This window comes from Desmodus rotundus, chromosome 3 (genome assembly GCF_022682495.2).
Source record: "Desmodus rotundus isolate HL8 chromosome 3, HLdesRot8A.1, whole genome shotgun sequence".
Lineage (NCBI taxonomy): Eukaryota > Metazoa > Chordata > Mammalia > Chiroptera > Phyllostomidae > Desmodus > Desmodus rotundus.
In genome coordinates this window covers 174,242,910-174,255,388 of record NC_071389.1, presented here as the reverse complement: position 1 = coordinate 174,255,388, position 12,479 = coordinate 174,242,910, and the positions used below count along the sequence as shown (strand labels likewise).

Sequence of the window (12,479 nt, the reverse complement as noted above, 5' to 3'; positions counted from 1 at the left end):
TAGATAATGGTGTAGACTTACTTGTTTTAGAATTTGAGAAGCAAGCTTTTCTCATTTTTTTGCATATTGGAAAGAAATGACCTATAAGATTTACCTGAAATTACTGTAATTTAAGAGTAAAGTTAGTACCTTTCTTCCTGTGTCTTATAGTCTTTAAAAATCTACCAGGCAGCCTCATACCTGCCTTGAGCACCTGAATATCCCTCGGCAAAATCACACTTCGGGTAGTTCGGTGTTACTCTTCATGATCACCTGCATTAACTGGACCTTCAACTCTGCCGGCAGTCTCAACGCTTCTCCCTAAATCAGCTTTGCTCACGTTTACAGTGTCAGTTCATATACCCCTCTTCTTCCTTCTCCTTTGTATCTTAATCCCCTTTTGCTCTCAAAGAAAATTGGGAGCTTTGAAAGGAAAGGTCCAACATCTTTCCAAAACGAGAACAACGCATCTACTCGCACCGGCACCGTCCTCTCCTTCCTGTTTCAGTGCAGAAAAGAAGTATCCATTCTTCGATAAGTCAATTTTCCTGCTTTAACTTGCATTTTTAACTTCTCCGGATATTTTCATCACTTACATATGCCCAAGATCTCTCAAAATAAGAAAGTATCTTGAACCCACATCTTAGCTTCCCTGATAAAATACATGATTCACACTTACATTTGAATTTCAGAACAATAAATTATTTTTTAAGATAAGCATGCCCTGAATATTGCACAAATAATTCCTTGTTTATAGTTATGTCCACAATATTTCATGGAACATACACAAAAAATTGTTCATTGTCTACCTGAAATTCAGTGTAACTGGGCATCCTGTGTTTTTATTGGCTAACTCTGGCACATGCTTTTACATCCCTAGCCAGGCACCATTTTATCTCTTAAATCTTCAGTGCCAAGTTCTTCAAAGGAGGTGTTTAAATGCAATACCTTTATTTCCTCACTTAATAGATGTTTTTTGCCCTATTCCAATTTGGTTTTCAGTCCCCTCTTGCCACTGAAGTGACTCTTACTAAAGTTATTAGTGATCATAAGGTTGCTAAATCTATGAATGCTTTTCATTCTTTATTCTATTTGATCTCACAGTGGTATTTAACACAATTTATCACTTCTTACTTGAAATAACCTTCTCTTAATCGTCAGTGAAACATGTATCTGCATACGCACATACATATGTACATGAATACACACACGTGTGTGTGATGTAAATTTTTCTCCCACATAGGCTACTAATTATCATTCTTTGACAGACCATTTCTTCTCTATCTAACCTCTAATATTGAGACTTCTCAGGTCTAGGTCATGGGCTCCTTTTTCTCCTCATTCTTAATATTCACACTAGGAAATTTCATTCATTTCTATGGGTTCAAGTGCTATTTTTGTGTCAAAGATACATATTTATATATCTGACCCAGATCTTTTTCCTGAGCTCCAGATATTTCTATTTGGATGTCAAACAAGTATGTCAAATTTAATGTGCTAAAAATGAATGGGTAAAATGCATGATGGCAGCAGAGTAAGTGGAAACTACAGTCACCTCCTCCCAGGACCAAACTGGAATTACAGCTAAATTATAGATCAATTATCCTGAAGAGCCAACTGGAGAGCAGATGAAGAGGAGTCCGATAACCAAAGATTTACTGAATGGATAAGAAAACAAGACCCATAGTTATGCTGTCTACAAGAGACCTACCTCCTAATGAAAGATACACATAGACTAAAAGTAAAGGAATGAAAAATTACCTCATGCAAATAGAAAGGAAAAAAATCTGGGGTAGCAACACTTATATCTGAAAAATAGACTTTAAAACAAAGGCTATAGTAAGAGTCAAAGAAGGACACTGTGTAATGGTAAAGAGCGCAGTCCAACAAGAAGACCTAACCTTTGTAAATATTTATGCACCCAACATAGGAGCACCTAAATATGTAAAGCCCATCTTGATGGGCATAAAGGGAAGGACTGAGGGCAATACAGTTATAGTAGTGGTTTTAAGACCCCATTGACATCAATGAATAGATCTTCCAGGCATAAAATCAATAAGAAAATGATGACCTTAAATGACACATTAGATCAGATGGATTTAATAGATATCTTCAGAGCATTTCAACCCAAAGCAACAGAATATACATTCTTTTCAAGTGCACATGAAATATTTTCTAGGAGAAACTACTAGTTCTAGTTCTAAATATTCCAGAAATTTATATGGAACCACAAAAGGCCCTGAATAGCCACAACAATATTGAAAAAAAAAACAAAACTAAGTTTGAGGAATCACACTACTTGATTTCAAAGTATAGTACAAGGCTGTAGTAATCAAAACAGCACAGTACTGGCATAAAAACAGACATATAGATCAGTAGAACAGAATAGAAACCCCGGAAATAAACCCACATCCTTATAGTCAATTAATATTTGACAAAGAAACCAAAAACATACAATGTGGTAAATATAGTCTATGCAATAAATGTTGTTGGGAAAATTGGACAGATATGTGCAAAAAAATCCCCCAAACTAGCCCACCTTCTTACACAACACACAAAAATAAAGTTAAAGTGGATTAAAGACTTGAATGTTAGACTTGAAACCATAAAAAAACTAGAAGAAAACATAGGCAATAAAATTCCAGACATTCCTTATAGCAATACTTTATCTGATATATTTCCTTAGGCAAGGGAAACAAAATAAAAAATAAACAAATGGGACTATATGAAAATGTCAATAAAATGGAAAGATAGCCCACTGAATGGGGGAACATATTTGCAAATGACAGATTTGATAAGGGGTTAATATCCAAAATTCACAAAATTCAATATCAAAAAACTAAATCGTCCAATTAAAAAATGGGCAAAGGACCTAGGCACTTCTTCAAAGAGGACATACAGATGGAGACAGACATATGAAGGAATGTTCAATGTTACTTATCATCAGAGAAATATATAATAAAACCACAATGAAATATCCCTTCTATTGTATTCTCACACCTGTCAGAATGGCTATCACCAACAAATCAACAAACGATAAGGGCTGACAAGGCTGAGGAGGAAAGGGAATCCTTGTGCACTGTTGGTGGGAATGCAGATTGGGGCAGCCACTGTGGAAAGCAGTACAGAGTTATCTAAAAAATTAAAAGTGGAACTGCCTTCTGACCCAGCCATTTCACTTTTGAGAATATATCTGAAGAAATCCAAAACACGAATTCAAGAACATATATGCACCCTATGTTCATTGCACCATTATTTACCATAGCAGGATTTGGAAGCAGCTCAAGTGCCCATTAGTAGATGAGTGGATAAAAAGCTGTGGTACGTTTACAAAATGGAGATGAACCTGGAGAGTACTGTGCTAAGTGAAATAAGTCAGATAGAAAAAACAAATACCATAGGATTTCACTCATATGTGGAATCTAATGAACAAAATAAACTAAGAAAAAATAGAAAGAGACTCATAGATAGAGAACAGATTGACAACTGTCAGAGGGGAGGGGCACTGCAGGGTTGGGGGGAGAGATGAAGGGATTAAGCAAAGACTAATAATAACCCTCATTGACAGACAACAGGTTGGTGATTACCAGAGGGAAAGTGGGAGGTAAAAGAGGGCATAGGGGGCATATGTGGCGATGGAAGAGACTTGTCCAAGGGTGCTGAACACACAATACAACATACAGGCAGTGTAGTACAGAATTGTACACCTGAAACTTACATAATGTTATTGACCAGTGTCACTCTGATAAATTCAATAAAAACATGAATGGGTGACAGGTTTTTAAATCTAGTCATCTTCTAGTGTTCTTTGCTTAGCAAATGGAAGCTTTGCCTGCCCAGTTGCTCTTGGCAGAATCTGGGATGCCTTCTTGATACCTGTCTTTTCCTTGTACCCTATTGCCCCCTCACTCTATCAAAACAATCACTAAAGACCTGAATCTACCCTTAAAATCAAGATTACATCCCTTTATTTCTCTCTATCTGCTTCCTTCTTCTTTAGCTCGTCACTATCTAGATTTGCCTGGGTGACTTCCATCGTATTCTTCTTGCTTCTCTCAAAGCATTTGTTTTGCATTCCAAATGACATTGCATCCACAGTGACCTTAAAGCCAAATAGATCACGTCACTAGCCTGATGCCTGTGTGATTGCTTATTACCTTCAAATTAAATAAATCCCTGTAAGCCAAGCTGACTTCATGTGATTCTCTCCTCATATTCTCTCTTCAGAAAATATCTGGTGAGTATTTTCAGGTCTCTGTGTTTTTCTGATGTACCTCATGGTTCTCTACTTTCAAGCGTTGATATATGAGCTCCCTACCAGAAATACTTCGCTCCTGTGCTCACCAGGCCAAATACCTCCCATCCTTCCATCACGTTTCCAGGCACTCTTAGTGTGCACATGGATGTGATTCTAACTCTACCTAGATTTCTAAGTTTGTCATGCAAAGGAAGCTGCACTAATGACATGGGTCCATGAGGCCAAGAAGAATCTCAGAGCACTGATTTATTTCATCTCATCCCCATCTAGACCTGCCATTGAAGTTCAATAGGACAACTGAGCTTTGCATTTAAGGAACACACTCTTTTCTGCAGAATTATTAAAGTGTCTTCCTGAATGGCATATCCATGGTAAACCTTGCATACTCAGAAATCATTGCGATCTCCCTCAAATTACAATGACAACAACAAAAATCCTTTTTTTGTGCTTTTATTTATCTGGTGCTTTCTATTTATTTCTGTTTGTCCTCATAGAATTCTTGGAAGCTATTAGTGACACCATTCTAGAAGAGGAGAAACTGACACTCAGAAAAGTTATATAATGTGCTCAAGATCTCACAATATTTGCAGAGTTGAGTTGAGTCTACATTCAGATTTGTCTGACTCAGAGTTGTGCCCTTTGTATCTCTTGTGAGCCAAGAGAAATGAACAATTGTTTTCCGTAGCCTACAGGGTAATTTGGCCTCTGTCCTGATACTGTTATGAACCCTAAGGCCCCTGAGTGGCATCAAGGGTTTTTTGTGGAGCCAAAGGTTGAGGGTGTAGAGTAAATTGTTTCTGAGATACATAACCCCATTGTACAAGGAGGACTCAGTAGCTAAGTCTGACCAAGGGCCATAAACAGCGTTTGCCTGTGGGAGCTGCTGGGGGCATGCCTAGTTAGCCACAGGAACTCTGGCACTGAAGTAGTTTGGACAGTAGAGTATTGACTGACTCAAGGTTTTCAGGAACATCTATAAAGGACACCTGGACAAAACCAAAGAGGGGTGGGATCAAGGGTGGGAAGTGCGGATGGCTGGGGTGGATGGGGGAGTGGTGAGGGGAAAATGGAGACAAATGTACTTGAACAATAAAAAAGTTAAAAAAATAAACATTGCATGTATATTTGAAAAATAAAGATAGATTATGGGGTAGTGGGCCACTTGTTTTTCCCTCAGGGTTTAAAAATCTGTCATCTCAAAACCCATGTGAAGTTGGACCCGAGGCTTTGATCTGAATTTGAAGAAACATATCTCTTGAAAAATAAGCACAGGCCTGTGAAATCCAGACGAACACCTTTCCAGATGCATGAATATTTTCTTTCATGTTTACTGCAACTGCAAACTCCTATTTCAAGAGCAACTAGGTGATTCGTGCTGACGTGGCTGTCAGTGGCCTCAGTTACCATAGATATTTAAGTGAGAATTTTAAAAGATCACATTTTTTAATCTAAAACGATCTTGTTCCTTTGCAGAATTCTGTGGAGGGAGGACTAGCAGGGACACAAAGACTTGCACTCTGACCTCGTCATTCTGTCCAACTAAACTTCTTCCCCTGGACATTTTGCTTTGGATCTTTCAATCACCTGCACCTCCATAACAAAGATGTCATTCTTCACTGAATGCTATTTTGTTATTTTTGTCAAAAAGTAAGCTCAAACTCAGGAGTGTGAGAAAATTGATCTGGTTGCTAATGGGGTATAGTTGAAATAAGCAGTTTGACTGACTTCTTCACTCCTTTATATTAGCATTGCTACTTTTAGATAAACTATTCCTGAAATGATTAGTGTAGGAGGATGGGTTTAGTCTTGTATCTTCTCCTTTAAAGTAGTCGGAGTTAGAGATCCCAGAAGGATCAGTTTTCTCACTTGTACTGAAAATGTCACTCTAACAGTTATCTGTCTGCACAGTCAAGTTTTGAGAAATCTTTTGAATTTGCCGCATTCACACCATTCTCCATCATGGTGCTAAAAATGACTAATGCAACTTGGAGGCTGGGAGACTGTGATAGCTGATTATCTTTTCCAATCATGCACTAACACTTACACACACACACTCATATACACACATGCTCAGCTGACATGAATCCTTAAAGGTTTAAAATATCCTATGTGCTAAATGGAATGTGGAGGCGTGTGGGATGGTTAAGTACATAGTAGTAGTTAATGGTGTTGGTTTCATTATGGTCGGCTCAGTTACAAAATTGGTCAGGTTGTTTGACTAAATAGAGTGATCTTTTTTAACCAAATGGACCATTATAATATATGACTTAATTGTGTATTTAAGATAATCTCTGACATTAAACTTTTCAAAAGCCCTATTTAATTTTATCTTTGTATCATCTCTGAGCAAAGTGAAGTGCAGCATTTCCTTTTATAAATAAGAGGAAACAGTCTTAGAGAGATGATGAGTTACCCAAAACCAGGCATAAGATCAAAGGACCCCTCTCTTCTAAGGGCCCTAATTAGTCACTATAATTCAGTATAGGGTCACTAGAACCAAATCATGTAAACGGAGTTCATTTCCTTTCTTGGTGACTGCTACTCTGATGACTAAAAGGACTGTCATCAACACAGCCATATCCTGTTCAGACAAAAACATATGACAACGTGTCCTGTGTTCATCAGGGAATGATGGAGAAGTATGTGGGCCGAATATAGTGATTAAATGCAGTGGAACCTGATTAAATCCGAAAGGGAAAGTTTAGTTGATTGTCATTAACTTGCAGTGAGGTCTTTAAGAATTTTCCGTAGGCTCTATTTTTGGTTGTATCCAATTCAACAATTTATCCATTGCCTGGAAGATGTATAGGTACTTGCTTACTAAATTTACAGATGACACAGAGTTAATAAAGAAGTGAAGATTAGTAATTCAATGGGTGACAGAATCAAGTTTTAAAAAGGTGTTATTTAGGATGATAGGCTGACATTTATTAGGGATAATGATAAATTCCTGCATTTAATTAGAAAAAAATTGTGATGAGTGGAGCTGAATGGAAAGAAGCTGCTAAAAAGAGGAAGAAACTTCAAGTTTTAATTGACCATAAGCATGATGCTACTACTTAAAAAGTCAACAGAATCCCTATTGGCATTCAGAGAGAGGGACCGGGAGATGGGGGGAAACAGAGAGAGAGAAAGGCTAATCAAAGTGACACATCTGTCCACCTTGAGTATTGTGTTTGATTCTGGACACCATATTTTAAGAAAGATACTGACAAATTGTCCCTTGTTTAATAAATGGAGGGGCTTCTGTAGTAAAAAATCCATAATCATGCAATGTGAGAAAACTGGGGTGGTTTGTCTATAACATCATAGTATTTATCTTTATTGCACACTTACCATGTATATTAATTACTTGATCCTTAGAACAACATGCTGAATTATTTATTGTCATTATTGGCATGGAAACTGAGGACACATAGCTAAACTATCGGGATTAAACTCCAGAATCCATTTCTTAACTCTAGGCCACATTATCTTTCTGAATATTTATCAAATGTTTCAAGAGTTGCTATGTGGATAGAAAATTAGACTTATTCTGTGGCACATAGTTTTCAACTAATGGGCAGACTCAGGTTGTATCTCAAAGTTAGGACTTTCTCTCGGTACTAGAGGATGCGAGTACATCTAGTTTTTGATACAGTGTTAGACTGGATGACTTCTAAGATAGCATCCAATTGTAGGATTCTTACTTACTGGGATATGATTTGATATAATGAGATTATTATGAACAGGAAAAGTCTTCAGATAAGAAGTAAGTGAGATTAATTAGTGGTAATTTATACGGTGGTCTCCTGAACACAAGCCGAGAGTGCCCACCGCACATCTCATTTTGCTAAGATGTCCTCACCATATGTCCTTAGTAAACCTCCCTCCGGACTCTGCCAGAATTATATAACTTTTATTCATTATCATTTCCTTTATCTAGAACTTTATCAATAACACATTATATGCAGACCGCCATCCGAGGTGGTTGTAAAAGGGCGACTCCTAACAGCTGCTCGGTGTGTTGCAGTCAATGCTGGCGTTGGTTTCAGACAGATTCTAATTCTGATAACTAAAGCATTTCACTTTCTTTTTTTCTGCCCTAATTGTTACACCTTCAAACAAGGGCCACAATAACACCTTTATGAGATTGTTGTAATTAATGCAGTAATGTGTGTAACAGGTCCTCCCATCTTTTTTGAATTCTTAATAGATATTTAGGTTTTGAGTGAAATCATTATATGTAGTGAAGAATTTGCTTGGCCTTGTCCCTGGTCCCTAGGATGTGAATTCTAAACCCCTTGCATTTCCTGAGTGATTAGAGTGTCTTTAATTATTATTCATGGTGAGCCTCCCAAACCTCACCTGATGCTAAAGAGAGGACTCAGCTTGGAGGCTGCCCAGCCAGGAAGACCAATCATGTGATTAGAGGGTTGTGGCTTTCAGCCACACGATATTGGCCCAACCTTTGGGGTGGGAAAAGATGCTGGAAATTAAATTTAACCATATAGCCAGTGATTCAATCAACTCTGCTTATATAATAAAGGCTCAGCAAGAACTCTGAAGCTCAGATGAGTTCCGCTGGTTGGCAGTACTCTGCATGCTGTCACTCAGTGACGTGCCAGTTAGGTACTGTGTCCCTGCGGGGGAAGGAAGTTCTACTTTTGGAACCTTTTCAGGCCTTGTTCTAGGTGTCTCTCTGTTTGGCTCATTTTGATTTCTATTCTTTCCTATCACAAAAATGTAATGGAAGTATTGTGCTTTCCTGAGATCTGTGAGTCATTCTAGCAAATTAGGAAACCTGAGGGAGTCTGTGGGGACCTCCAAATTTATAGCCAGCTTATCAGAGGTGGTGGCGGTCCTGGGATATCTGGACTTGTGACTGATGTCTAAAGTGAGGGCAGGCTTGTGGAGAACTTAACCAGGGAGGTCTGGATTAACTCTGGGTGAGTTGCTTAAGCATGCGAATGGAAAATTTAGATTTATATAAAAGATAAACTGGTATTAATATTTCACTTTATAGTTCTTGTAGAATATATCAAATATGGTTTGATAATAGAAATTTACATTTTTAGCAAGAAACATCTTCATTATGTAATGCAAAGAAAACCCCCCACATTCTTTCTATCTAATATGTTCAGGTAGAAATATAGGTAAGAACTTTTCCAGTCTATCATGAAATTCTAATAACAATGCTTTATTCCTTATTTACATATAAAGAATCTAATCACCAGAGAAGCCAACAACTTGCCATAGTTCACACAGTTAGTTATGACAGTTTGGATTTGAGCCCTTTGAGGATTGGAGCTGCATCTCACATAATTCAATGCAGTACAGGACCTGGCACATAGTAAGTATTCAATACCCATTTTTGCTTAACTTGCTCAGTTAACTCAGACCAGGGCAGTGTGTGATCTTGTTAACCCGTCATGGATTGTACATTTGTTTCCTAAAACTCTACTTATTGCGTTTATCACTCTTAATTTTATTGTTTCCTTCCAATGCTAGAGATTTTATGAGGGTTTGCAAGTATTCATTTTGCTTGCTGTGGTATCATCAGTGCCCATTATGGTGCCTGGAACAAAGAGGCACCTTGATAAATATTTTTTGAATAGAGACCTAGTGTTAAAAGGAGTTTCTCGTTCATAGCAGTTATTTTTTTCCGTATTTCAAAAGTAAGGAAATTAGATTTGTTGGTTACAAGATTACACAAACCCATATTTTCTTTGTATTATTTTAAGTGCACAACCTAAGTATTTTTGAAGGCAGAAAAGAATAAAGCTTGTGGTATTTTCCATAAAATAAGCAAAAGTAAATTAAAAAATTAAATGATATTAACACTTAGAACAAATAAAGGAAAAAGTTTGTGGATTTAAAATATAGCCAAAGATATTTCACTGTGACAGCTAATCATTATTTTCATCATGTTTGATTTTTCTACCAGAACATGGAAGAAGAGTACTTTTTATGTTTGCATGTGATTTTTTTGTTTGTTTTTTTTTCTTCTGACCAAAGTTTGCATGGGAAAAAATTTCCAAGATCATTTGTTATTCATGCACAATTTCTCTTTTGTTGCATATGCCAGGTTTCTGGCAAATTACCAAAAACAACAACAACAAAAAGAGATCATCCAGATCCCCCTATTTACACGGAACTTACCTCTTCTGAGGGTTATCTATGCCAGCTCTGAGGCATTATTGAATAAGACCTAATAAGATTATAATGACTAGTTTGTTTTAAAACACACCAGAGAAAGACAGCAGGTGGGGTCTCATGAGAAGTGACATTCTGTAATTACCTCTTCCTATCAAAAGAAAAACAATTCTTAGAAATTAGTGATATAGCAAGAGTCTATTTCCTACCTTAATTGCAAAAGTGGATCAATTGAAAAAGAAAGATTACACTGGCAAAAACCCTCCTTAAGGTTTTGTCTCCCAATTCTCTAGTCATCAAATCTATATATACACACACACACACACATACACACACATAACATAAACCTATTTTTACCTTCTAAGATGAGATATACCAACTCCACCAGCAGTGCCCCCATGAAGCAACCAAATCCATTGAACAGGGTCAAAAAATTCGTAAAGTTTCCTCTGATGGTACTTGGAACAAATCTTCATGATACTATAGAAACTGAGAGGAAAAGAGGTCAGAATTCAGAACACTCTCTAACATACTTTCACAGATACTGTTCAAATTAGTGTTGATTATATCTCAAAGACAATGTACTGATATAGTTAAAATTTTGGTTAAAGTTTGTTAATATTACTATAGTAAGATGTATTATGATCCGAAAATTCATGTATGTCCAAAAATTAAAATATGGGAAAATATATCCTGTACAGCTACAAGAAAAATTTGATCGATTAGTGGTTGGCTGTCCCAATATACTGCTCAGCCATAAAAAGAATGAAAAATTGCCACTTGTTACAACCTGCATGGACCTTGAGGGTATTATGTTAAGTAAAATAAGAGAGATGGAGAAAGACAAATGTATATGACTTTACCCATATGTGGAATCAGAAAAACAAAACAATTAATACATACAGAGAACAGAGTGGTGGTTTCCAGAAGGGGAAAGGTGGCAGTGGGTAGGTGGAATTGGTGCAGGGTATTGAGAGGTACAAACTTCCAGTCATAAAATAAGTAATAGGGATGCAACGCACAGCACGATGACGGTGGCCAGTAATTTTAGCGCATGTTTGAAAGTTGCCAAGAGAGTATGTCTTAAAGTTCTCATCATACACACACAAAAACCCCACCAAAATTTGTAATTTTGTAAGGTGACTTATGGTAACTAGACTTACTGTGGTTACACTAGATTATTCTGCAGTGTAACAAATATTTAATCATCAGGTCACATACCTGAAACTAATATAATGTTACATGTCAATTGTCAATTATACCTTAATGAAAAAAATTCAATTAAAGATAATTTTTTGATATCAGAAATTGATGAAAATAAGTATATATGATTTTGTCCATACCATATTAATGTAACTATTAAAATATGCATGGCAATCTTAGGCACATATGCTAAAATATTTACAATATTTATTATAATATATCGGGGATGTGCTTCAACATTGTACAACAAGAAGGAAGTGGGTATGCAAATAAGGGTAGAGATAAAACAAGTTTGGACATGAGTCAAAAATTGTTGAAGCTGGAACATGGGTACACCAGAGTGACAAAAAATTAAAAGAAAATACATTCAATAACAGGAACAGTTTTAGCCTAGAGTACTTGAATTATTGGATCTATACTTTTTCTTCTCCTTGCTCTTTTGTACTTAGCAAATTTTTCTACAACGAGCAATCATAAATAAACATTAAAGCTCATTTAAAAAGTGGTGATAGAAAACTGATATACTGTGACCACTAAACCTTTAGTTTCCTTGTCTATAAGAAGGAAGAGATCTTATATCCTCCCTGTTTTACCCCAGGAAATATATTTGTCTGGCTCTTTTAAACCAACTTACTAACACATTATGTAAATGCACTCATGTTCTTTCCTGCATTCATTTAACATTTCTGTTTTGCTTTCTGCATGTCCTCCACATGTTTTTACTTATCATCCAATACATTTTGAAAGGTGCCTCTATCTGTGCCCTAGGAAACATGCTGAGTGCTGGGGTGGAGGGTGGGAAAAGGCATGGGTACCTCCTTCCTGGGTTTTAAACTCTGAGAGGGCAGAGGACAAAGATCTGCACAATATACTAAGGACAGTGCTAACCAGGCACTTAATACCA

The 12,479-nt window shown here is 36.8% G+C and overlaps 1 protein-coding gene across 1 annotated transcript in view; it reads right to left on the bottom strand.

Moving 5' to 3' along the window:
- Positions 1-12,479, bottom strand: part of SLC15A5 (solute carrier family 15 member 5) — an 80,823-nt gene that overhangs the window by 18,594 nt on the left and 49,750 nt on the right. Inside the window, 1 exon segment of the mRNA XM_024575480.2 lies at positions 10,730-10,861. Coding sequence (XP_024431248.2) covers positions 10,730-10,861 — 132 coding nt within the window.